This window comes from Anolis sagrei, chromosome Y, assembly GCF_037176765.1.
Source record: "Anolis sagrei isolate rAnoSag1 chromosome Y, rAnoSag1.mat, whole genome shotgun sequence".
NCBI classification, from domain to species: Eukaryota; Metazoa; Chordata; class Lepidosauria; order Squamata; family Dactyloidae; genus Anolis; species Anolis sagrei.
In genome coordinates this window covers 42,298,142-42,325,295 of record NC_090035.1, presented here as the reverse complement: position 1 = coordinate 42,325,295, position 27,154 = coordinate 42,298,142, and the positions used below count along the sequence as shown (strand labels likewise).

Genomic DNA, 27,154 nt, shown 5'->3' with positions numbered 1-27,154 from the left:
GTTTTTCAGGGGGTCCTCCACAATACACACTACATCATCTGAGTATACCCTTAATTTGTATTGGTGTTTAAGCACTTGCATACCTTTTAGTTTTTGATCTTTATTTATGTCTGTTATTAAAGTATTTATCACTAGAATGAAAAGGAGCGGGGAGAGCGGGCATACTTGACGTGTTCCTTGCGTGATCTTAATCTTTGTTTCTGATTCACATCCATTTATTATCAGATTTGCTTTTTGTGTTCCATAAATTGCCTCCACTACATTTTTAAATTTATATCCAATGTCTATCTCCTGTAGCAATAATTTAAGAAAATTCCAATTAACCTTGTCAAATGCTTTCTCCGCGTCGATAAACAGTAGTGCTACTTGTTTCTCATTATGTTTTTCATAGTATTCTATTGTATTTATCAGCATTCTCGTGTTTTCTTTGATTTGCCTTTGTGGTAAGAAACCCGTCTGCTCTTCCACCGCCCAACCTTTTAAGAAGTTTTTTAATCTATTTGCCATAATTATCGAAAATATTTTATAATCATTGTTCAGTAATGATATCGGACGGTAATTTTTTATATCTTCTGGGTCTGTACCCTCTTTATGAATCAGAGTTATGTTTGCCCTCTCCCAGGATTTTGGTAGTGATTTATTATCTAAGATGTTGTTTATAACCTTTTGGAGCAGAGGTCCTAATTCATTCTTAAAAGTTTTGTAGAAGATCGCGGTAAAACCGTCAGGTCCAGGAGCCTTATTCTTTTTTAGATTAGAGATTGCTACGTCTATCTCTGACATATTTACCGGATTATTCAATGTGGCTCTTTCTTCTTCTGTAAGTTTTGCTAATTTTAACTTGCCCAGATAGTTAGCAATTTGTTCCTCCGGTATTTCTGTCTTCTGATATAGTTTGCTGTAAAAATCAGTAAATTGATTTGTGATCCTATCTCCTTTCATATAGATTTTATCTCCTACTTTTATCTTTGTGATAAAACTATTTTGTTTTTTTCTTTAATTTGTTAGCTAACCACTTTCTGATTTTATTGGCATTTTGGAAAAATTTTGCTTTTGCATATTTCATTTGCTTTTCCAGATTTTCAATTTGCAATAGCTCTATTTGCTTTTTTAGGATCTCTATTCTTAGTTTAACTTTCCTGTCTTTCGGATTTCTTTTTAGTGTTTTTTCTTCTGTCGCTAGTTTGTCTACTATTTCTTTTAGTTCCCTATTTTTATTTTTCCTACTGAGGGTCTCCTGTTGGATAAAATACCCTCTCATAACCGCCTTCATGGCGTCCCATTGTGTGTGTCTAGTTGTTTCTATGCCCTTATTTAGGTCTAAATATTCTTCAAGTAGTTTCTTATTCTTTTCTATGTCGGTTTCTCTTCTTAATTGATTGTCTTTTAGACGCCATCTGTATTTAAAGTCATTCCCCTTTATTGTTAATTCTATGGCACAGTGGTCTGACATTAGCCTGGTTATTGCCTTTATTTTGTTTATTCTTAATAGTATGGCTTTGGTGGCCCAGACCATATCAATCCTTGACCATGTTTCATGTCTCCCTGAATAGAAGGTATAGTCTTTTGCATTGTTGTTGTGGTGTCTCCAGGTATCTTTTAAATTTAATTTTTCAAGTTGCAGTATAAATTTTTTTGGTAGAAGACTTGATTTATTTTTATTTTTATCTTGGGGGTCTCTTTTGTCTTTAGAGGATTTATCTAATTTGAGGTCTATGACCCTGTTGAAGTCCCCCATTAATAATAGATCGCCATATTTCTGGCTATCTATCTGTTTTTTAAGTTCCCTGAGGAATTTTAGCTTTGGGCCATTAGGGCAATAAATATTGCAAATTAAAATCTTTTGGTTCATTATTTCAATATTGACACCGATAAACTTCCCCTCCATGTCTTTAAAACTCAGTGTAGGGTTTAGCCAAGGCTTTATGTAGAGTACTACTCCTTTCTTCTTTTTGTCTGCCGATGCATAAAAGTATTTTCCCAATTTTTCATTTTCTAGGTATTTTGTATGTTTGTTTATTATATGCATTTCTTGCAACGCTATAAGGTCGTAATTCTTTTGCTTTAAGTAGTTGAAAACTTGTTTCCTCTTATTGGGAGAATTCAATCCGTTTATGTTGTTAGAATATACTCTTACATCTCTATTCATGTGTATTATCTTGCATCTCCCACTGAGCTATGTCTTGGGGCATCATTAACTGATAGTTCTCAGGGGAGAACTCCCGCAGTCTCTTTTGTTCTCTTTCTTTTGGTCCCATCTGTATGTTGCATCTTTCTATGTTCTCCTTTTCTTTGTCTTCCATTACGTCCACTTCTTCTGGGTGGGTTTTTGGATCCTTTTCCTGTGTTCCTTTCTTGTTTCCGTGGAACTGCCTTGGGGTTTCAAACTTCCTTGTTTTGATGTGATTTGCATAAAACACTTTTGCCTTCTCTTCTGAGTTCAGCCAGTATCTGGTATCATTTAGGGTGACAGTAATTCCCTCCGCTTTCTCCCATCTAAATTTTATCTTTCTTTTTTTCAATTCCTCTGTCAAAAAGATGTACTTTCTGCGTTTTGCTAAGGTTTGTTTAGTTACTTCTTTCATAATGATTATTCTTTGGTCTTTATAATAAATTGGTTTTCTTGCGTTTTCTCTTAATATTTCATCCCTAGTGCTTTTTCTGCAGAAGCTGATGACAACATCTTTTGGAGTTTTGTTCTTCTTGGCAAAACTGGATGGGACTCTGTAGGCCCTTTCTAAATCCTGCCCAATGATTTCGGGGCTTACATCTAGCAATACTGCTAAGAGCACAATTATGAGTTGTTTAATGTTTTCTTCTTTAGACTCATGTAGGTTTCTTATTCTCAGTTGGTACTCTAGTTCTCTGTTTTCTAGTAGTTCTGTTTGTTGTAGTTTCTGATTTAAATTTTCCAGTTTTGAGATCCTAGATTCCGTTTTGCTCTGCGCTTTTGTTATTATTTGATTTTCTTTTTTTATTTTGTCTACATCTTCTTGTATTTTGTTTATATCTTCCTTGAGGTCTACTTTTAGTTTTTTTATTTCTCCCTGTAATTTTTTGTGTTGTGTATCTTGCTTTGCCGATTTTTTAAAATTTCTTCTAGTATGCTTTGAAGTACTGAGTCTTCCGTGACTGAGTCTTTTTTTGGTTGTGGTCTTGCCGCTTGGGCCAGTTGTGGTGTTGATTTAATTTTTGTGCTTTGCATCTTTTCCTGCTTATTTTTTATTCTAGATGTTTACTTTTGTATTTTTAGTGGGTTATTTCCGTACCCTTTTGGTTCTTGCTTTTCTATGGTGTTGTATTTTTCTTTTATTTCCGGTTCCTTGAGCTAAGGTTTCCTTGATTATTTATTTTGTGATTGCCCCATCCCAGAGTTCTTATTGTTATAGTTATTTTGTTTTGTATTGATTTCTTGTTTTTATTTTGTTTTGCTTTGCATTGGCCTTTATTTTGTTTTATTTTATTTTACTTTGCTCTTCTTTCTTTATTGTTGATGTTGTGTCTGTTTGTTTCTTTTGCACTCTGTTTTCTTATTTTCTGTTTAATTTCTTTTAATTTCTCTTACCGTTGTCCTGCTTTCCCTTTAAGACTGCCCTTCTTCCGCCCTTCTCCCTTCTCGCTTTTATTCAGCTATTTGCACTTCTCGCGTGATGATGACGCGCGATGATGACGTCCCTTCTTCTCTTCCCTTCTCCTTATCTCGCGTGGTCTCGCGTGATCTGCTTGCTCGCGCGATGTTCGAACTCGTTGCTTTGTTTTGTCTTTCGTCTGCCTTTGTCCCGCTTCTCCCCTTTCCTCCTACGCCTCCCTCGTCGCCTGGCTCATGCTTTGAGGTCGTCTCCTCCCTTAACTCTCTTTATTTGATAACAACTGAAGAGGTTTCCAAGGACAGTGCTCTTTGTTTCTCCTCTCCTCTTAGCTTTGGCTTTGAGGTTTGGGCTTTAGAGGGGCATTTTACAACCCTGAGGAAATATAGGAAAAGACCTGGTCTTTCCCTTCTAAACCTCACTGCAGGGTTTGTCTCTTTGTCTCTGTTTTTCTCTTTCTTTCTCCTCTTTTCCTCTTGTAATGATTCTTCCTTCTAGTTCTCTTTCGTCCCTCGGCACTTGCTCTTCCTTCCTTCTGTCTTCTTTTGCCCTCTCCCCTTTCCTCCCCCTTCTCCCTTCCACGTTCTCTGCGTTCTTATTTTCTTATTTTCCTCTCTCCCAGCCTTGTTTCCTACCGCAGCACGCTATGCCTTGGGTTTCCGAGGTCCCAGCGGGCGTCTCCTCCGAGGCGACCAATGCTACCCTTTCCACCCAGCTATGCCGTCCCTTTTTTCAGGAGGGAGAGCCTGGACTGCTCTACCCAGCTGCAGTGGTTTTTAATTGCTGGTTGGTGGTTGGGTTTCCTCTTCCCCTTCTCTTAAGTTGATCTGGGGAGAGGGGGAGGGGGGCTTTTTTTTGTTATTTATGCCGCCGAGCTGGTTTCCTGTTGCCTATTTCTCTATTGCGTTAGATGCTCTTGTCGCATTAAAACTATGAGACTATACCCCTCGTTTTGTCAGAGGTTCTCCCCCCCCTTCTGCCCGGAACCTACTAGATCTGAGTTATAAGGAACTTAACCTGTCCAGCGTCTTCTGAAGGTCGTTGGTTCTTTCCAGGCATCGGCTGTCGCGATGCAGAAATTCTTGCTTTGTGGTCTGATTTCGTTCGATACAATCTTTCTTCTCGTATTCTTGTGTTGCTGGGGAGGTTCAAAGATGTCCTCCCGCCGCGGTGTGAGTTCCAACCTCTTCTCGTTGCCGGGCGTCCCTGGGTGTCCCCTTGAGGGGGGCACCTCTCGGACACCGTGGGCCAAGAAAAGGTGACCCTTTCTCTCCAAGACCTCAATCTGCCTTAAGGAGGTGGGGAGCTGCTACCTGCCTAACTCACTAAAAAACTGGCTGCCTCGAGCAGCGCGATTGGGACATGTCTTCCACCATGCAGCCACCAACCAGAACGATAACGTTTTAGACCTAGGTGCTCCCTCGCTCTTCAGCAACCATCTCATCAAGACCTTCTTAAGAGGTTACAACCATCTTAATCCACCGGTTCACCCGCCGACGCCGGGATGGAGCCTCAACATCGTGCTCTCCCAGCTAATGGGCCCTCCCTTCGAGCCCTTGGCCACAACAGACCTTCGCCTACTTTCATGGAAAGTCTCCTTCCTGGTCGCCATCACGTCGGCACGTAGACCTTCAGAATTGGCGGCGTTGCGAGTCAACGAACCCTACCTGCTCTTTCACACCGATCGAGTAGTGTTGAGAACCGATATCACTTTCTTACCAAAGGTGGTATCCTCCTTCCATGTCAACGAGGACATAGTCCTGCCAGCTTTCTTCCAAAACCCTTCATCTGTACCAGAGAAAAAACTGCACTCTCTCGAAGTTCGAAGGGCATTGTTTTATAGACAAGGGACTGCTGCCCTGAGAAAGACCCCCAGACTTTTCGTCGCTTATGCGTCAGACAAGCTGGGACTACCACTCTCTTCCCAGAGACTCTCTCGATGGATTGCCTCGACGATCGAACTCTGTTATGAACTGGCACATAAGCCACCACCGTCAACGGTTAAATCGAGGTCGACAAGGGCCATGGCGGCCACGACAGCATTCCTGCAGGGGATCCCGTTGGACTCGATTTGCAGGGCAGCCATTTGGTCTAGCCCAATGACTTTCATTTCCCACTGGACACTCGTTCTCGATGGGAGACCGCCTTCGGTCAATCAATCCTGTTGACTTGCCCCCTATGAATATGGTCACTCGGGCTCACCGGGGTGGTTTTCTTTCCTAAGTTGTCCTCTTTTTTCGGGACACCAGCACTACTGTACAGTAGGGACTATGCTTTGGACAACCCCTGTTGGGTACATTGATCGTGTGGACTTTCACTGGTTCCCTCCCGTACCGGGAGTATGAAAGTTCTGAAGTGCTTTTGTCTCTTCTGTGTAACAGTTTTTCTTTTAAATGATATGCCTGCAATACACTTTCGGTACTTGCACGTACTTAAGGTTTTGATACCTCTTCTTGTTATCTGTCTTGTTACCTCTTGTTGGACTCATGGTGGTCCGGGGTTTTGCTCTGATATGACGTAAGTTATCCACTTGAGAGCCTACCAGGTTATGTACTGTTAGCTAACTATGTGGGAATGTGTTCCTTCCCCTTGTTTGATTGTATACTGCTTATGCAACAGTTATGTTCTTGCTACTGCATATGCTTATGCACACGTGAAACTCTCCTGTACCATACACGCTCTCTTTTTATTCACAACAAGACATGTTTTGGTCCTTTAATTGGTGTCGGTTTGCTTCCCACCAGCCAGGACCTTAGCTTGCTAGCTCTCCATAAGTGTGCATTCACAGAGGCCACGAAGAAAAATGGTAGGTTACTCACCTGTAACCATGTTTCTTTGAGTGAGCCTCTGTGAATCCACACTAACCCGCCCGGCTGCCTCCTCTTGCAAACCTCCCCCTAATCCTCGCTAGGCGGCGTAAGGAATGGCGGAGTGCACACGCGGGGCGCCTTTTATGCCCTGCGGGCGGCTGGGCAGGGTTACCGCCAAAACTTAAAAGTTTCAACTTGGAAAAGTTTTCTGTTGGAACCTGTGCAGGCGCAGATTCTCCATAAGTGTGGATTCACAGAGGCTCACTCGAAGAAACATGGTTACAGGTGAGTAACCTACCATTTTTTAATTAACCCTTTGGGCTGTTCTTTAGTTTACTTTTTACTTGGTTTTCTTCCTCTCTTTCTTTTTTCTTTTATTTTTAGCTTATCTTCTTTCTTGCTTATATGCTTATATTTTTCCTTTATTTGAGTTTACTTTTACCGGGTATATTATTTCTCTCTTTACTGATTATATTGTTTATCTCCATTTCTTGGCATAATAATTGGATGTCTTTTGGGCTTTGTACTCCAGTCTTTGCCCTTCTTATCTGGCCTTCTTTATTCCCAGTCGAGTTGCCTGAGTGTTCTACTCGGCACTTTGTTTTTAACTTGTCCAGATCGGTTTAAATTTGTATTAATTTGAGGGGGGCTTTCTTCCACCTTCCGATACACCTTGGTTACTTGCTTTTCTTTTCCTTCTTCTTCTTCTGGTGGTTAAAAAGTGCATCCGGACAGGAATTTGCAGAGATTTTTTATCCCTGTTGGCTCATCCGCAGCCTGCGGTACCTGGGTGAACATTGCCAGACCCTTTGAGAGCCTCCTCTTGAGGAGAAGACCCTCTTTGGGCCGTCAGCTGAACCACCTGTGGTTTCGCTGTTCCCCCACTTTGGTCCACGAAGGGGAAGGGAGCTTTTGCTCTACCTAGCTGCTTGGATTGAGCCGGTGTCTTGCAGAGCACTAAAGTGCCTGTCTTCCCACCATGATGCGCACCCGGAAGTCTATTATTATTATTATTATTATTATTGGTTTTTGAAAGTTTTTTGAAAACTAACTAACTATTATTATTATTTTGAATTTTTTATTATTTTATTGTTATTATTATTATTTGTTATTATTTTTATTATATTTTTATTATATTTTTATTATATTTTTATTATATTTTTATTATATTTTTATTATATTTTTATTATTTTATTATTTTTATTTTTAAATGATTATTTAATTTAATTGTTATTGTTATTTACTTGCCCTTCTTCTGCCCTTCTGCTTGGCCTCTTCCCTTCTGACGCGTCACAGCCGATAGTCCCGCCCCTTCCTGTGAGGTTGCTCGCCTTCCTTCTTTGCCTTTGTTTTCTGAAAGCAGCTTTCTTTTTCTTAAAGGCGCCGGACAGGTAGGACCCTCAATTGATTATCTCTCGGTTTCTTCTTTTCTTTCCTCTCCTTCTCCTTTATTTTTTCCACCTCCTCTGTTCACTCTTTGGGAGTTCTTGTCTTCTCTGCTAGTTTTCCCCCCTCTCCTTTGTAGGTAGTAATTTGTTATACATTTCTCCTCTTTCTGCCGCTTTCTCTCTCTCTCTCTCTCTCTTTTCTCAGATCTGCGGCTTTTATTTATTTATTTATTTATTTGCTTTAGTTGTATACCGCACTCTCTCAGCCCGTAGGCGACTCAGTGCGGTTTACAGCCAGGACAATATACAAGGTGCACAACATTAGCATTTAAAACAGTAACTAAAGCAACTACATTGATATAACAATACAACAGTACATCAATATAACATCTATAGATCTATATAACTAATCCCTCACGTCTCATCAGTAAAGTCATAATCCGATCTCCTCGTCCATTATTCCAAGTTCCAAGATCAATCAGTTGGTTGCACTGCTTAATTAAATGCCTGTTCAAAGAGCCAGGTCTTTACTTTTCTCCTGAACGCCAGCAGGGAGGGGGCCGATCTAATGTCTGCGGGAAGGGCATTCCACAGCCGAGACGCCACCACTGAGAAGGCCCTGTCTCTCGTCCCTACCAGCCGTGCTTGTGAGGCTGGCTGGATCGAGAACAGGGCCTCCCCAGATGATCTTAATGTCCTACTTGGTTCATAGGGGGTGATGCGTTCGGACAGATAGGTCGGGCCAGAACCGTTTAGGGCTTTAAAGGCTAAAGCCAGCACTTTGAATTGTGCCCGGTAGCAAATTGGCAGCCAGTGGAGCTGGCGCAACAGAGGAATGGTGTGCTCCCTGAGTGCTGCTCCTGTTAACAACCTGGCTGCCGATCGTTGGACCATTTGTAGCTTCTGAGCAGTCTTCATAGACAACCCCACGTAGAGAGCGTTGCAGTAATCTATACGGGATGTAACCAGTGTGTGGATTACCGTGGCCAAGTCAGACTTTCCAAGATACAAGCGCAGCTGGCGCACAAATTTTAATTGTGCGAATGCTCCCCTGGTCACCGCCGAAACCTGGGGTTCCAGACTCAGCGATGAATCCAGGATCACACCCAAGCTGCGAACCTGCATCTTCAGGGGGAGTGTAACCCCGTCCAACACAGGCTGTAACCCTATATCCTGTTTGGCCTTACGACTGACCAGGAGTACCTCTGTCTTGCCTGGATTCAGTTTCAATTTGTTCGCCCTCATCCAGACCGTTACAGCGGCCAAGCACCTGTTCAGGACCTCGACAGCCTTCTTAGTAGCAGGTGGGAAGGAGTGGCAGAGTTGGACATCATCTGCATACAGATGACACCGTACCCCGAAACTCTGGATGATCTCCCCCAACGGCTTCATGTAGATGTTAAACAACATAGGAGACAAGCTGGAACCCTGAGGAACCCCACAAGACAATGGTTGTGAGGTAGAACAGGTTTCTCCCAATAACACCTTCTGAGATCGACCCTCTAGGAAGCACCGGAGCCACTGCAGAACAATTCCTCCAAGGCCCATTCCCGCGAGGCGTCCCAGAAGGATACCGTGGTCGACAGTATCGAAGGCCGCTGAGAGGTCCAGCAGCACCAACAGGGACACACTCCCCCTGTCGAGCTCCCGCATAGATCATCCACTAATGTGACCAAGACTGTCTCGGTTCCATGTCCCGAGCCAGACTGCGCCGAATCCAGATAATCCGTGTCATCCAAGAATACCTGGAGTTGTGAAGCCACCACACGTTCCAGGACTTTGCCCAAAAAGGGGAGATTGGAAACTGGCCAAAAGTTGTCGAATTGAGTGGGGTCTAGTGATGGTTTTTTCAACAGCGGTTTTATTATAGCTTGTTTTAAGCTCGCTGGAATGTTGCCTTCCCGAAGGGAGGCGTTAACCACCACCGTTACCCACTCGGCCAATCCCCCTCTGGCTTGCTTCAGAAGCCAGGATGGACAGGGGTCTAGGAGGCATGTGGTAGGCCTCATTCCTCCAAGTATCTTGTCCACATCCTCGGGTTTCACCAATTGAAATGAATCCATCAAAACCGGGCAAGCAGATGCTCCAGTTACATCCTCAGAGACTGCCGAATCCAGATAATCCGTGTCATCCAAGAATACCTGGAGTTGTGAAGCCACCACACGTTCCAGGACTTTGCCCAAAAAGGGGAGATTGGAAACTGGCCAAAAGTTGTCGAATTGAGTGGGGTCTAGTGATGGTTTTTTCAACAGCGGTTTTATTATAGCTTGTTTTAAGCTCGCTGGAATGTTGCCTTCCCGAAGGGAGGTGTTAACCACCACTGTTACCCACTCGGCCAATCCCCCTCTGGCTTGCTTCAGAAGCCAGGATGGACAGGGGTCTAGGAGGCATGTGGTAGGCCTCATTCCTCCAATATGGCATCCAGCCCAGAACGAATGTGGTAGGCCTCATTCCTCCAATATGGCATCCAGCCCAGAACGAATCAAAGCGACTTTGTCTGCAAAGAACCGACATGAAGTCCTGAGCCACTCCTACTAGGGTAGCCTTGGCATGAACATTGAAGTCCCCCAGCACAAGAAGCCTTTGGGACTTCAACGCCAGGCTTGAGACCACCCCCGTTAGCTCAGGTAGGGAGACCGTAGTGCAGCGAGGTGGGTGGTACACTAACATAATCCCTATTCTGTCCCGGTCACCCACCCTCAGGTGGACACATTCATAATTGGTTGACTGCGGGATGGGGCTCCTGGTCAGAGGGATGGTATTTCTATAGACCACCGCAACCCCGCCTCCCCACCCTCCGGATCTTGGTTGGTGCTGCACGGAGAAACCTGGTGGACAGAGCTGGGTTAAATTTACACCTCCCACTTCGTCCAACCAGGTCTCCGTGATGCACGCCAGATCTGCCCGCTCATTTAGGATCAAATCCTGGATAAAAGTTGTTTTTCCGTTGACAGATCTGGCGTTCAACAGCACCACCTTCAGTCCAGAGGGACCGCCATCCTGGGTACACCAACTTACCATGTCAGGAGACCGATTTATGGTTACTAAATTACCAGAGTCCCTAGGCTGAATTAAAGGTCTCCCTTTCCTGCATCTCCCCCTCCCCATTATGGTGACTATGGGGGCCCCTCGGCTGTCGGGACACCCTCCCTCCTCCATGTCGCACTCCACAATTAGATTGTTAACCCATGATTTATATCCAGTAGTATAGATTGTTAGAGTTTCCACTTGCCGTAATCCACCCCCCCCCCCCCCAGTCGTTTCCCTGGTCCACTCCACCCCTTATCACTTCCCCAATCAATTAAAAATACACTTAACAAATACCAAGGGACAGGGAGCTGCATGGGTGGTAAATATTAGCACAATATCCTTAGGAATTCGTAAAGTGCTAACAGATGTAAAGTGCAAATAGTCAAGTTGTTAAAGTGCAATGGGATTTAGATCTATCAATAATATCAATAACTAAAGTACTAGGTATAATATGACAAGGCGTTGGTCGACCGAGGTAACAGTTGTTGAGCCAAAAGAACTAAGTGCCGTAATTGAACAAAGTGCTGTAGTTGGACAAAATTAGCAGCACTCCACTATAGGAGAGTGAGTTAAAGTGCTGTAGTAGGGCAGGTTAGCAGCACACTTTACTATGGAGGTAGTGGGTTAAAGTGCAGACATTGGGCAGGTTAACAGCAGCAGGTATTATCTCTTAGCAGTGCAATTACTTCAACAGTTCTCGTGTCGCTTGCTTTTCTTCAAATTTCTTTCTTTTAGTTGTCTTTTTTGTTTCTTATATAAAGTGAGGGCGGTCGGCTCTGCGGGGGCTCTAGGAGTACTGCTCCTCCATCCATGGATGCACCTCTCGGTGGCTCCCCCGGAGGGTCCATGAACCTCCTTGAGGGAAGGCTCCTCCTCCCGTCCAGGTGCCCTTTAGAGGTTAGCAGCCAGGCTGGCCTCTTACCACCAGCCTGGGGTATCTTCTAGTAGACACCCTCCGTTTTGGAAGGGGAGCGAGTTACGTCGAAGCTAAGAGCTTCGGCAACCCGTGGCTGCCGCCATTGCGCCCTCACCGGAAGTCCAAGATGTCTAAAAGAAGGGCACTTTTAGACATTCTTCATCCCTTTGTGGATGTTCCTTGGGACAATTGTAGAGCTCCCAGATCATTTTACTATCATTCTTACTTTCTAATATTATCATCCTCATCTCAGGGGGAAGGTGGGCTATAAAATAAACACACATGTGCACGTGCATGAGCGTGCACAAACACACACATTTTAGCACCCTTCTTTTGAAATATTTGAAAACGGTATTTTGTTGGAGCTTGTAAAATCAGTTGGTGAGTGTGTTAACTGAAAAATGCAACACATGAAACTGTGTTGAGCTATGGCCAAGAAGCTAGCTGAGCCTGGAAGTTTTGGCAACAGTTACATGTTTAGGTTTTCTGTGCAGGAGATTGCCTAGACATGTTTGGATGCTGGAAGAAGATCCTTCACATTGACATCTAAGGACTATATATATTTCTCTCAAAGGACATTGTGTGTGTCAATGCAACTGTTCACATTTCATTCTTTGCTGATCATCTGCATGGCATATCTTTTCTCTAACAAGACAGTTTGTGGATTGCTAAAGATGTGAACTAAGCATGATTTTCATTACACCATATCTCTCTCTCTCTCTCTCTCTCTCTCGTTCTCTCTCTCTCTCTCTCTCGCCATATCTCCAACTTCAACCCTTGTTTCAGGGTTGATTCCTCTCAATTAGGCCCAACTGGAGGCTCACAGAAAGTCATAGAAAATATAGAGATGGAAAGTTCTCTGGAGGCCATCTAGCCCAACCCTCTGCTCAGTGCAGGACCTCCAATGACATGAGCCTCAACCAAGAGCTCCCCAGGTTATTTTCGGAGATGTCCAGAGAAGGAAACATCACAATTTCTCTAAGCCAGGGTCCTCAAACTTTTTTAAACAGAGGGCCAGGTCACAGTCCCTCAAACTGTTGGAGGGCCGGATTATAATTTTTTTTTTTAAAAAAAAGAATGAATTCCTATGCACACTGCACATATCTTATGTATACTGTAAAAAAAACCCACTTAAAAACAATACAATAATTAAAATGAAGAACAATTTTTACAAATATAAACTTATTGGTATTTCAATGGGAAGTGTGGGCCTGTTTTTCGTTGATGAGATAAGATTATTTTTGTTATTGTGTGCTTTCAAGTCATTTCAGACTTAGGTTGACCCTGAGCAAGGGCTGGGTAAATGACCTTGGAGGGCTGTATCTGGCCCCCGGGCCTTAGTTTGAGGAACTCTGCTCTAAGCAATTGCTGGAACTGCTAAACTACTCTCCTTGTCTAGAGCTCTTTTCTACTGATTTCTCATCTTTTCCTCTGGCCTTCTCTGCTTTTGAGAACTGACCTCTGACACGAACTTGGTAGTGGCGTTGTTGAGAGTTTTCAGCATCGGCGTGGCCTCGGCGTAGAAGAGTGACATCCTGTTGGCCATTTCATTGTTCACCTCGCTCTCGACATCTAACTGTGGGGCAAAGCCAGTACAAAGGTGTTTCACTATGGGAGTATCTACACTGCAGAACAAACGCAGGTTGACACCCTTTAAACTGCCATTGCTCAATGCTATATAGCCATGGGAGTTGTAGTTTGGTGAGGCTCCGGTTGGAAATGTGGATCAAAGCTGAATGTGGCATCACTGCAGATCCTTCAGTCTAGTTTATGAATCCATCAGTGGAGGGCAGGATGCTAGACTTAGTTATCCTCAAAGAGGAAATGTATTTTGACATATTAAGGCACTCTGCTGAGAAAACAGTCAAACACCATGGTTTGGATTTTTTTCTTAATTTGGGACACTTTTATGTGAAACGTTCACCCCCAAAACATGAGACCCAAAGTGTAAAATTTAGGGCTGGGCGGTTTTGTTTCGTTAATTCGTAATTCGTTAATAATTTGTTAATTTTTTCAATTACAAAACAATAACGAACCATTCTGGAGCAATTATTTAAAAAAACGAATTTCCAAAAACGTTTTGTAAATGCTTCGTATTTCAATATTGTATTCGTTTCGTTGTTGTTTTGAGGTCGTTTCATTATTATTTCCGCATGTCTGGGCCAGTTTTATGGTTTAATTAGTGAAAAAAAATTATAATATCACACCAACAGTCAACAACAGAGGGAGAGGGAAGCTTCAGAAGGTTTTGGAGGTTTTTAGCGTATTTCGCGGTCGCGTCCGCCATTAACGAATCGATTCGTTATTGTTTCGGAAATCGATTCGTTAATTTTTTACCATTTACGAAATTTCGTAAATATCGAACTTTTTAAAAGGAAAATGTTGTAATTATTTTAAATATCGAAACAAAAAAAAACCCCAAATACAAATCGATTTTAGAAACAAATTTTTCCGTTGTTACCCAGGCCTAGTAAAATTTTGAATTCAAATTGTCAAACACTGCCCATGAATGCTGACTATCTCCAAAGTGAGACCCCTCGCTTGTCTGAGACATCTCTGCCAATCTTCTATTAATTCTGGGGTTCTGCACCTCCCCAATTTCTTTGCTCCTGTCAGTTCCATCCTTGCCATCGCACTTCAAAACAATAGGAAGCCAGCCAGGATTCTTCTTACCTGTAGATTGTTGATTCGGTTTCGGCTGATGGTCCTTCTGTAGTAACTGAAGTCATTTTGGATGGCAGGGTTGGTCATCTGAGAAAGAGACGGGGAAATCTTTAGCTGGAAAGGACTCCAAGACAAATGGCAACAAACAAGTTTAAAATGCTCTCCTATTTTGCAAATGCTGGTGAGCTGCCTTGGATATGGCACAAGAGGAAAGGCACCCCATAAATTAAAACACATCATTGTCAAAAGCCCATTACGACAACAGGGCCCCATTAGGATCTCTTGGTCCAGCCACTCCAAGGCACCTTAAGTTCGTCGAAACTAAGAGTGAAGTGTAGGATTTCGGCAAACTGCTTGGCCAGGGCCTGCTCCCGCTCCAAGTGCTGTGTCGGCGCATAGGGAGGGCTGGTCAGGGCTTCCAGAAGGCTCCGCAAGGCGTTCTCTAGGAGGCAGGAAAGGGGCAGTCAGGGACACAGACTGGCTCCTCCCCCTTTTTTGGATATCTTTCTATTATTATTATTATTATTATTATTATTATTATTATTATTTCCAAAGTGTACACGTTATAACATAACTATTGGTACATATATAAAGCTACCAATGAACAGTAGTAATTTTAGGTAAAGGTAAAGGTTGTCCTCTGACATTAAGTCCAGTCGTGTCCAACTCTGGAGTGTGGTACTCATCTCCATTTCTAAGCCGAAGAGCCGGCGTTGTCCATAGACACCTCCAAGGTCATGTGGCCGGCATGACTGCATGGAGCGCTATTAATTTTATACCTTCTAATAATAGTAAAACGTCTCGACCCAAGATATACGTCTCAGGATATATATATATATATATGTGTGTGTGTGTGTGTGTGTGTGTGTCAGCTCACAACAGCCGTTCCCAAAAATGACACAGGACTCCACTCCATAATCAATCAGAAACTCCCTCCAAGTCTCCAAAGCTTTTAATATCGACAGGGCTTCCTTTTCCCACACTGGCCAGTTTCGCTCAGGTTCGCTGAACTTTTTTAATATGAACCCACATGGCTTCAATTTACCCTCCGGGTCCTTTTGCATCAACGCTGCCCCATAGGCCTAATCTGACGCATCACAATGAATCACAAACTGCTTAGTCAGGTCGGGATGAACCAGGATAGGCTCTTCTGTGAACCTGCGTTTCAGTTCCTCGAAAGCCCTCTGGCATTCTACTGACCAATCTAACTTTGCTCCCAGAGACCGCACTCACTGTCTCCCCCCTCCCCTTTGTCTTCAGCAATTCAGTGAGGGGTAGCGCCAACTGGGCAAAATCCTTTATAAACACCCGATAAAAGTTTGCAAAGCCCAGGAATGATTGCAACTGCTTGTGTGCCTTGGGAGGCTCCCACCCGTTGACATCCTCTACCTTTGAAGGGTCCATCGCCACCCCTCCCTGGGAGATCCTGTACCCAAGGAAGTCTATTTGTTCCTTATTAAATTCACATTTGGGTAGTTTCGCAAACAGCTTTGCCTCCCTCAATTTCTGAACTACCTCCCTCACCAATTGGACGTGGGATTGTCTATCGTGACTGAATATGATTACATCATCCACAAAGCAGTACACCCCCCCCCCCCGGTACAATAATGGATGCAGCACCTCGTTAATCATTTGCATAAACACCCCTCCCGAGCCCTTTAGCCCGAAGGGACACACGGAATATTCAAAATGGCCGAGCGCAGAGGAGAACGCAGTTTTCTATCTGTCCTCAGGCCATATCCGCAACTTATGGTAGGTCGATTTTCGTGAACACCCGTGCCTCCGACAGTCTCGATAATAAGTCCTTGGTTAGAGGCAACGGGTAATTGTTGGTCATGCTCACTGCGTTCAGCCCCCTATAGTCCACACACAACCTCAATGAGCCATCCTTTTTGTGCCTAAATAGCACCGGTGCCCCCAAAAGGGGTTCAGATGGTTCTATGAACCCTCGGGCCAAGTTCTTATCTATGTACTTTCTCAATTCCTCCATCTCTCTCGCCGACATAGGGTATAATCTACTCCTAGGCAGCTTAGCGTCTTTATTGAGTTCAATTTTCACCTCCACCCTTCTTGGGGGAGGGAGTTGATCCGCTTCCTTCTCATCAAACACGTCTGCAAAGTCCCGATATTCGGGAGGGATTTCCTGCACCCAATCTGTCGTGCACCCCTCCCCCTTACAGCATTCTCCCTTTTGCGCCTCATGGAAACTTATGCTGCCCTTCCTCCAGTTGACCTGTGGGTTTGCTTCCTTCAACCACGGCATCCCCAATATCACATTATAAGTCGCCATAGGGAACACTACAAACGTTATGCCGCCTTCCCAATTCCCTATCTTGCATTGCACTTTCCCCACCTCGAATTGTGCCGGAGCTCCGGCTGCCACTGATCCGTCCAGTTGGGAAAATGCTATAGGGGCTGGAAAGATGGCTTTCTCACATTTCAGTTCGTCTGCCAATTCGGGGGTCATAATGTTCCTGGAGCATCGCAATCCATGAAAGCTTTGCAACTAGCCCACTTCCCCTCCCCTTCCAGCCTTATCGGGAACACTAGCATTCCTGGGCTGTGACTCACCTGATCCCCCACTGGGGCCCCATGAGGGAGGCTCTCTTCTGCTCTCTTCCCAGCAGCCGGTTTAGTCTTTGGCTGAGAGGGTTCCCCCCCTTTGCACTGCCAACAACTTGCAGCCCTATGCCCCAAACGACCACATACAAAACATCCGCTTTTCTGCTCCTTGGATCCTCCGGCTGGTCCCTTTCTGATCGGGCCTCTCTCCGTCCTCCGACTCTCCTCCTTGGCTCTCGCTTGCTGCGGCGCCCCCCCCCCCCCCGATGCCTCCTGAGCTGAGCCAGCGTCGTCTCGATGCGGCCAGCCAGCTCAATCCATTCACCAATCGTCTCTGGGTCATCGCGATGGAGCGCCCAGGCAAGATCTCCTTCCGCAGCCCTCCTTTAAATATCTGGACCTTTGTGGTGCCGGACCATTCTGGCACCTTTTCCGCCAGCAACTGGAACTCCTCTACATACTCGGACACGGATCGCTGGCCTTGGGTTATGGTCTGCAACTTTTCTCTCGCTCTGACTCTTTCTTTTGTTTTGTTTTGTTAAAACTGTTTATTTTGATTATGGTACATAACAGAAAAGCAAACCATGGCAAATCAGATATAATCAGGTACCAATATTTTTGACGTGTACATGCCTATTTACCTTATTCAATCAATCAGTTAATTTTGATGTTATGTACAAATTATTATCATTTACATATCTTAATACACATAAACTTGCTATTTCTGGCTGTTTTCCACTGCTTTCAGTCAGAGCTTAGTATTAAATTTTTTCATAACATTCAGAAAATCAGCACATGGCATTTTACACACATACCCCAGACCTTACACTCAACCCAAAACCCCTATCCTGAACAAACTAAACCCTCATCCCCACACCCGTGCACCCTTCACCATGACTTCCTGCACTGAAACACTATGAAGCCTTTAAGCCTATTTATCTATCCTTATTCATGGTAAACCTAAATTCCTAGTGGAGCTCCTCTATATTACTGACTCTCTATTCAGATATGCCATGGCCAACTTCCATTTTTCTAGAAAGTCCTCATTACTCTTATTCCTCCTGTTATAAGTTAGTCTGGCCATTAGCATATATTCTCGCATTCTTTCCCTCCAATCCTTTTTGGTTAGACCTGTGACGATGTGTAAATTTTATTCCTTTGGTTATGTGTAGTTTGGACAGTGGTTTAGGGATGGTAAGTATGTAAGATTATGTTTTGTTGGAGAGAGTGGCTTGGCGTTAGCTGAGTTGCCATAGCAACAGGGGCAGAGCCAACTGCCTCTTCAGGGGCAGCTGTTTTAAAAAAGAGTCAGTCAGTATGCCAGCGAGCTACTGAGTGGACTGAATCTTTTGGTGGAGATTCAGGGAATGTGTCTGTAGCCAGTGTGCTATAGGGAAAGATCTCTTGGTGGAGATTCAGGGAATCAATTGGTGACCAAGTGGTTGCAGAGAAGGACCCGGTACAGGGGGTTGTTGATTATGAATTAAGAATCAAGGTTTGGATGGGTTTAAGCCTGTTGTGCCAGCTGTGAAACCTTTTGAAGTGTTTGCCTGAGATTACTCATGAAACCTTTCCAATGTAACCATCAAGATTTGTGCCTCTTTTGAAGTTATACATTGTTATACTCCTGTTAAAATAAACTTGTTACTGTTTTCCTCAAGCCTTGCCTGATACAGTTTCTCCTAAGTTGAACAGCCTGCAATAGGAACGTCAAGTCAAGAAAGTAAACGCTACGCTATCAAGTGAATAAAGCCTTCTATAATTAACAGTCCCTTTATAAAATAGCTCCTAGGTTGATATTGATCATTGCCCGGCTTCCCTCATAGATTAGGTGGCAGTGGGTGCTTTACCACGCGCACCTTCACAATTGGTGGCATTCGGTGGCATTAAAACAGTCATCGTTGCAATTGGTGGCAGCAGTTTAATAACTCCCTTACAAGACCTTTTCCCCCTTTCCAATCTTTGGCTATGGTCAATCTTGCCGCTGCAAAGCTATATTGATATATTTCTTGGTCCTTTTGATTATTGTTTTCTCTCTGTAGACCTAGCAGAGACAGTCCTGGGCTTTTTTTAATCTTGTTATGTAACATTTTATTTGTCTCCTTAATTACCTTATCCCAAAATTCCTGTATGATCACACAGGTCCACCACATGTGGAGAAATGTCCCTTTCTGTTTCCTGCACCTCCAGCAAATACCTTGTTGTGATTTGTCTATTTTAGCCAATGTAGCTGGAGTGATATAACATCTGTAAAACATTTTGTATTGATTCTCCCTAATTGAACCCGATAAAGTAAATTTGAATTCTTTGTTCCATAGGTATTTCCATTTGTCCAATTCTATAGGTCTGCCTAGGTCCTTGGCCCAGGATATCATTACTGTCTTGACTCTGTTGTCCATGTTATAACTTAGTATGCATTTATATAATCTAGAGATTAACCCTTTATCCCCCTTTTTCCATATTCTTTCCAATTCTGATTCTTTGGTTGCAAATTCAATCCTCAAGTCTTTTTGTATCTTTCATGCAGTTGGTGATATCGAAATCAATCATTAATCTCCAATTCTTCCCACCCTTTTAATTTCCACTTTTCATTTTCTCTAATAAGGTATTCTTTATATGTTCTTGTTTCTACCCTTAAGGTTGGTCTTGTGACTGCTTCTAGTGGCTCAGCCAAAGGGGTTTTTTTGGTTCCATACCTTTTCTGTATTTTTTCCAAATATCCAATAGCCCCCCTCTAATTATATGTTTATTAAAATCTTTGTTTAATTTATCTCGATTATACCACACGTATGCGTGCCAGCCGAATCGTAATCCAAATCCTTCCAAATCTAGTAGGGTCTTGTTTTCTAATTTTATCCATTCTTTCAGCCAGGACATTGCTGCAGCCTCATAATAGGTCCTTAAATTGGGTAAGCTTAGCCCCCCCTCTTCCTTTATCATCAATTAAATTTCGGTATGCTATCCTCGCTCTTTTTCCAGCCCAAATAAAATTAGTAATCTCTCTTTTCCATTTCTCAAAGATTTTTGTTCCTTTAATAATAGGAAACAGGAATAACATTTTGGGGAGTACCATTATTTTTATTACTGCAATTCTGCCCATCCAAGTTAGAGGGATTGTTTACCATCTAGTGAGATCTTTTTTTATGTCTTCCCATGTTCTAACATAATTATCCTGGAATAGATTGATATTTTTGTTTGAAAGCCATATTCCTAGATATTTTATTTTCGTTATCACCTCACAGTCTGCTGCGGCCTCCAATTTCTTGCGACTTTTAACATCTATATTTTTTACTAAAATTTAGATTTCTCCTTATTGATGATAAATCCTGATATGTCACCATATCTTTGGATTGTATCCAACAGTTTTTTAATACTTTGTAGTGGGTTAGTTAGGATACAGACTATATCATCTGCGTAATCCCTAATTTTTAGTTCTTAGCCGCTGATCTTTAAACCGGTGATTTCTTTCTCTTCCCTTATCTTTACATTTAAGATTTCTAATCCCATAATAAACAATAGTGGGGACAACGGACAGCCTTGTCTTGTCCCTTTTTGTATGTCAATGTAGTCTGATAGTTGACCATTTATTTTTAATCTTGCTCTTTGATTGGTGTATATTGCCCCTACTGCCCTTTTAAATTGGTGGCCAACTTCGATTTTTTCTAGCACTTTTTCCAAATAAACCCAACTAACATGGTCAAAAGCTTTTTCTGTGTCAATAAAGAACAATGCCAGAACTCTATTTGGGTCTTTGTCTGCTATTTCCAGGGTGTTCAATATCAGTCTGATGTTTTGATTTATTTGTCTTCCTGGGAGGAACCCCACTTGATCTTTATGTATTAACTGTGCCAATGCTTGCTTAATTCTGTTTGCCAATATAGTGGTGAATATTTTATAATCACAGTTCAACAAAGATATTGGTCTGTAATTTTTAATTAAATCTAAATCTTTATCATGTTTGGGCACTAAAACAATTATGTATTCCTTCCATGACTCTGGAAGTTCCCCCTTTTTCATTAACGAATTCATCACTGACACCAACAATGGGACCAGCTCTTCCTTAAATGTTTTATAATATAGAATTGAGAGTCCATCTGCCCCAGGGGACTGCTTTAGCCAAATTTATTGTTTGCTTTTGTTTGCTTTAGCCAAATTTATTGTCCTAATTACTTCCTCTGGTGTGATTTCTCTATCTAAATCAGCTTTCATTGCTTCTGAAATTTGTTTTAGATTTGTCTCCTCTACATACTGCGAGATTGTCCTGATCTCCCCCTGAGTTCTTTTATATAGGTTTGCAGAGTATTCTTCGAATAGTTTTTGTATCTGTTGTGAATCAGTGATAATTTCACCTTTATTTTTTATTCTCATTATCAATGGTTTTTTCTTTACATCTTTTATTTGCCAAGCTAATAATTTCCCTGGTTTGTTTGCGTTTTCAAAAAAGTTGTATCTATTAAACATCATTTTCCTTTCTATTTCACTAGCAATTAGCTGTTCATATTGTTGGTGCAGTTTTTTTAATTCTCCTTGTAGTCCCATTTTTGTTCCTTTTGCTTTTTCTATTTCTAATTCTTTTGTCCTAATTTTTGCCAACAACTCCAGTTGGGCCTTATTTTTTCCTTTGAACCAAATCGAGTTTTATTGTACCAGTAACCCTCTAATTACTGCTTTTCCGGCCTCCCAAACTATTCCCTCCTTCATTCCTTCTTTAGAGTTGTCCTTTAAGTAATTAATAATTCCCGTTCTAAGTTTCTCTCTATGTGACTTAATTTTCAAAATGTAATCATTTATTCTCCAAGCTCTGTTTCTTTTTTATCCCACTCTTAATTTCATTAATATTGGGTTATGGTCGGCTAATACTCTAGGTAATAACTCGATTTTCTCTGTTTTCCCCACTAGTTCCTTACTACCAAATATCAAGTAAATTCTTGATATTGAATAATATGAATACTCTTGTGAATAATATGAATACTCTTTTCTTGTTGTGAATAATATGAATACTCTTTTCTTGTTGGGTTGTGGACCCTCCAAATATCATAAAGTTCCCAATGCTGGATTTCCCATAAGAAGGATCCCGGGAGTTTGCCTTCCTTTCTGTCCTTTTTTACTTTACTATCTCTATCCTCTTTGGGCACCATGACTCCATTAAAATCCCCCATCCATAACATTTCCTTTTCACCATATTCTGCTAATATGCGTGTTAGCTTTTTGTAGAATGCTTTTTGTTTGTTGTTGGGAGCATACACTCCTACTAATAGTACAGGTTTTTTTTGAATACACACCTTTATTATTAATATTCTACCTTCCTCATCACAAAATATTTTCTCTGGTGTCAGTTCTTTTCTTATATAGAACAATACTCCATTGGTCTTTTTGTTGTTACATGCTGTAAATAATTGGCCCAACCTTTCTTTTTTTAACAGGTGACTATCCTCATAATCCAGATGTGTCTCAACCAAACATGCTATGTCTGGTTTGATTTTCTGCAAGTAATGAACCACTTTCTTGCGTTTATAGCCGTTATTTAAGCCGTTAATGTTGGAAGCTATAATTTTTACACTTTGTATAGACATTTTAATCTACTCTACCCCATCCTATCCCCCCACCCCCCACCCTTTCCAATAAGAAAAAAAATACATTACATTTCCTGATACACATTACATTGCTCTTAATGTTCCATTATTTATTAGTCTATTCCCCCGCTGTTTCTTCTTCTTCTTTCACTTCTTCATCATTTTCCTCTTTTTCTTCATCCATTTGAGTGTTCTCCTTCTCGTTTTCCTTCCGCTCTGGCTCTCTCCTTTCCTGTAGCACCCCTTTACCCCTTCCATGTCCTTGTCTCTCATCACCTGCATGCAGTCTTTCTTCATCCGGGAAGTCCTGGGCATATTTCCTTAGAAATTGTTCAACTTTCCCTGTATCTGTAATATAGTGTCTCTTTGCCTTATGGTAGAATGAGACCCCCTGTGGAAACAGCCAGCGAAATGGGGTTCCTCTGCTCTTCAATTTAACCACCAGTGCATTGAATTCTTTTCTTTTTCTGGGAAGCCTTCCTGGCATCTCCTTCATCATTAATATTTTCTTCCCCTCAATCACAATTGGGGATTCATATTGTTTTTTCAGCACTATCTCCTTAAATGTTTTGGCAACAAATTGAATTATACAATCCCTAGGTACTTTTTTTTTGTCTTGCGAAGGCTGAGTTGATTCTGAAACAGGTCGAGATTAAAGCATGAATAATGTCCAAATCTTGCTCTTTCAGTAACCCTGCCAGCATATTAGCTATGAAAGAGATGAGACTTTCCTCTTCCAGGCCCTTCCTGAGACCTCGAATCCTCAGAGAGCACTCACAGGCTTTCAGCTCTTGCATTGCTATGGCATCTAAGACCTGTTCATGTTGGACCTCATAGGTTTGACTCTGTTCTTCCAGTCTTTCCACTCTCTTTTTAACAGATTTTTGATCTTTATCCAATTTTGCAAACTTATTGTCCATTTGGTCTTGCCTGTTAGCAATTTTTTGTACATCCAGCTGTAGTGAGCCTACAGTGAGCTGTAGTGAGCCTATTGCTTGTGTCAGGTTTTCAAACATTGATTTAATCTCCAGGAGGGTTTGGTCTGGGGTTGATGTTGATGTTGGAATTGAAATTGGGGTTGGAATTGCTGCTGCCGTGGAGGCTTGTTTTTTTGTTCTTTCATGGGCTGAAGGGATTGTGGCATATGATGATATCAAGCCTTTCATCCCGGGGCCCGATACTTTGGGGGAGCATTTATCCATTCCCCACCCCCCCCCCCCCACTCCTTCTCTTGTATGTCTCTGGAATGTATCTGGTATGTATCTGGTTCTTAACTTTTTTCCCTTTTCTTCTCCTTCTCCTCTCCTTCACACCCCCTCTTTCTTGCTCAAGGCCGTCCAGTTCCTTCCGTAGACAAAACAAATGTGCCTCTCTTTACTGCTTGTAGGAATCTGTCAGCGTGGGTAGGTGGGGGGATGGGACAGGCAGGATAGGTATACTTAGCCCTTAAACATAAAAGGGAAAGATGTTCTTTAATCCAAATTTACTCTTCCAAAATTTAGATCAATTTAAGTCCTTAAGACTGTCCATCTTCTGAATTAGAGGACATCTGGATAAGCGTCTTAGTGGACATGGTCGTTAATGCGTTTGTACATAGTCTTTTATTACGACCTGCCTCTTTCTGCAAAGTATTTCAAAGTCTTTCAGTCTTTCAGTGCAGCCTTTGCACTAGCAACACAATCGTATTGAGGCTATTCACTCTCAGAGTCAGCTTGGAAAATTATCTTGCCTCCAGCAGGTAAGTTCAAGTATTTAACTCTCAAGGAGCTTATTTATAGCTTCAGTGCTCAGTGCTAAAACAAATAAACGTAAATCATGTGCTTACTTAAAAAAAAGTCGGAGCCTTGCACGAAGAGGGAATCCGGAGACGGGAGATCTTTCTTTGTGCCTTTAAGATGTCTGTTTCCAGATGCTTTTTGTTGGCAACTGCTGACAACTGCTCTCCTCTCTTCGTCTCGCCCGAAGATGAGGAATTTGAGGGGTGTAGATATGCTCCCCCCCCCCCGACCGTCTCTCCGATGCACGGAGCCGAGGCTCCATGCGACTTTCTCTCCTCAGCTCTAACTGGAAGTCTGACTCTCTCAAGTGGGTCCCGGAAGCGCGCTTCCATCGCTGCTAGGAATCGTCTCGTGGATCCCAGGCATGGGTCATGCCTGGCATGGAGCTGGACATACCACTCTACCGCTCCTCTCCTCAGCACCGCGCCCACTGCCCGTACCATGCTGGCTTCTGACCGAAAGGTAAGTGCGTTGTCCTCCAGATAGCCTGTCACCATGGTCAGGAAGAAATTGAGGCTCCCGGCCTTGCCTCCAAACTCCACTCTCAGTTCCTCTCTCCTCTGCTGATAGAAGGGGGGTTGCACCTCCCGACCATCTACTCGCGGTGGCCCCCCTTGAGTTCCTGGTTGCTTGGGACGCCATCCCCATTGCCTGTGCCGCGCCCAGCCTCGGCTGGGGGCACCAGGAGCGCCTGCTGGGATGTTTGTGCGAGACGCTGTGGTCGTCCCTCTTCCTCGTCACTCTCCGCTCCAGCTCCTCCACTCGCCTGTCTCTTGGGCTGTGCCCCAAGTCCTCGGTCACTTCTCCCCTCCATACTCCACATCGACTCCCCCCGGGGTTGCGGGTCCTCCATCAAGGGGGCTAGAAGGTCCATCAGCCTCAAAATCACAGCGAGGGTGGTTTCCGTGGCCGCCACCTTCTCCTCCAGGTATTCCATCCTCTGTAGGGAGGGAACTTCTAGTCCGCTGCTCTCTCTTGCCGCTGCTTCCGGCCCCTTCACCCGCATCTGGGTTACACCATTGGGCCGGACATAACCGGTCGACGATGCCCGTGCAGCCAATTCCTTATCCGTATTCTCGAAAGGGGAACCCGGTCCCTCCCCTGCTGGAATCTCTTCTTGTTCCATGGGAGCACCTCACCACAGCTGCGGGATGGTGCCAGCAATCCTGGCTTAATGTGAGCTCACAACAGCCGTTCCCAAAAATGACACAGGACTCCACTCCGTAATCAATCAGAAACTTTTACCTCTGGACATTCAGACACAAAGAAAGCCAGGATTGACTAACAGCCGCCGGTCAACCCTTATATACCCTCCCCCACATTCGAAATCCCCTTTCCCGCCAGCCAAGAGTCCCATGCAACATTCCCGCCAAATGCCAACTGCTCCCCCCGAGGTCACCAGCTGCACAGTTCTTATCAGCGTTGCATGTCAGGATCCTGGTTTTTAGCGCCAAAACCCAAAGCCTGGAAACCGGCTCCTGACATAAATGTGTGTGTGTGTGTGTGTGTATATACACACACACACATTTAATGTAAAGTATACAAAGATCAGTCCCCCTGGTGGCGCAGTGGGTTGAACCGCAGAGCTGCTGAACTTGCTGACCAAAAGGTTGGCAGTTCAAATTCAGGGAGTGGGGGTGTGCACCTGCTGTTAGGCCCAGCTTCTGCCAACCTAGCAGTTTGAAAACATGCAAATGTGGGTAGATCAATAGGTACCGCTTCTGCAGGAAGGTAACGGCACTCCATGCAATTATGCTGGCCACATGACCTTGGAGGTGTCTATGGACAATGCCGGCTCTTTGGCTTAGAAATGGAGATGAGCACCACCCCCCCAGAGTTGGACATGACTAGACTTAATGTCAGGGGAAACCTTTACCTTTGATACAAAGGTGACCTAATTGTATAACATTGATCATAACCTTGCTTTTCTTTCTGTCAATGTATTTTAGTCACTCAGTGCCATTATGCACCAGTCTTTAGTATTCTGCAAAAAGCTTCCATTTATTTTGAAAACATTATATTGTTTTATTTCTAAGAAGACAAGCTAATTTATCAAATTCTGCAAAGTTTAGCAGTTTGCTCGACTTTCAAATGTTCCTTCTTTTGTCTTACATTTCCAACATTTATTATCCATTCTTATTTTCATTCGTATTGGCAAGTTTTATTACACTGCCATATAAAATCCAGATTATCTGCTTTGAACTGGGTTATATGACAGTGTAGTCTCATATAATCCAATTCAAAGCAGATAATCTTCTCTGGCGATTATATGGAGGGCTCTCAGTCTCCATTTTCAGAGTCAGGGTAGGAAATCTACTCCAGAAGCTTTATCTCCTTTCAAGTTCAGACTAAAACCCAGAGCAATTTCAGCAGTTCAATGACCTTACAGCCACAGGTTGCCTCTGATCCGGGGAGAACTTTCTCTCTTCTTTACCTATGGAGATCCTCCCCACTAAATGAAATGAGCATACGATGGGGAAAGGCTTACCAAGTCGGAGGGAGAACTCGTAAAAGCGCTTGAGTTTGGCCACCAAGGGACACACGGCGTTCCATGCCTTCTCCTGTAGCTGCAAGTCACTGGGGTTTTGGATGGCCTGCAAGAAAGGAGCCAAAAAGGTTTGCATTTTCAATCCTTCATATTGAAACAAAAACCCCAAACCAGTAGTTGTGTACAGTCTAGCAATTGCTACTGGGCCTGCACCCTGAATACACCTGGGATTTGTAATTTCCTGGCAGGGAGTTATAGACACTATATGGAAACTGCAAGGCCCAGGATCCTATACGATGCCCCCATAATTCCAAACTGCTGTAACTCCGTGATGCAGAAGGGTTCAAGGGTGCATTTG

General features: G+C 43.2%; 1 protein-coding gene across 11 annotated transcripts in view; it reads right to left on the bottom strand.

The window, feature by feature from the left end:
- The window catches only part of LOC137094732 (CYFIP-related Rac1 interactor A-like), an 88,976-nt gene that overhangs the window by 32,280 nt on the left and 29,542 nt on the right, over positions 1-27,154 (bottom strand). For 6 of the 11 annotated variants that reach the window (XM_067461627.1, XM_067461625.1, XM_067461624.1 and 3 more), the window contains 4 exons: positions 26,797-26,902; positions 14,701-14,837; positions 14,405-14,482; positions 13,191-13,307 (listed from right to left, as the gene is read on the bottom strand). In XM_067461627.1, the coding sequence (XP_067317728.1) occupies positions 13,191-13,307; positions 14,405-14,482; positions 14,701-14,837; positions 26,797-26,902 (438 nt within the window). The remainder of the gene's footprint in view (positions 1-13,190; positions 13,308-14,404; positions 14,483-14,700; positions 14,838-26,796; positions 26,903-27,154) is intronic. The other 5 variants (XM_067461630.1, XM_067461633.1, XM_067461631.1 and 2 more) reach the window with 2 other exon arrangements.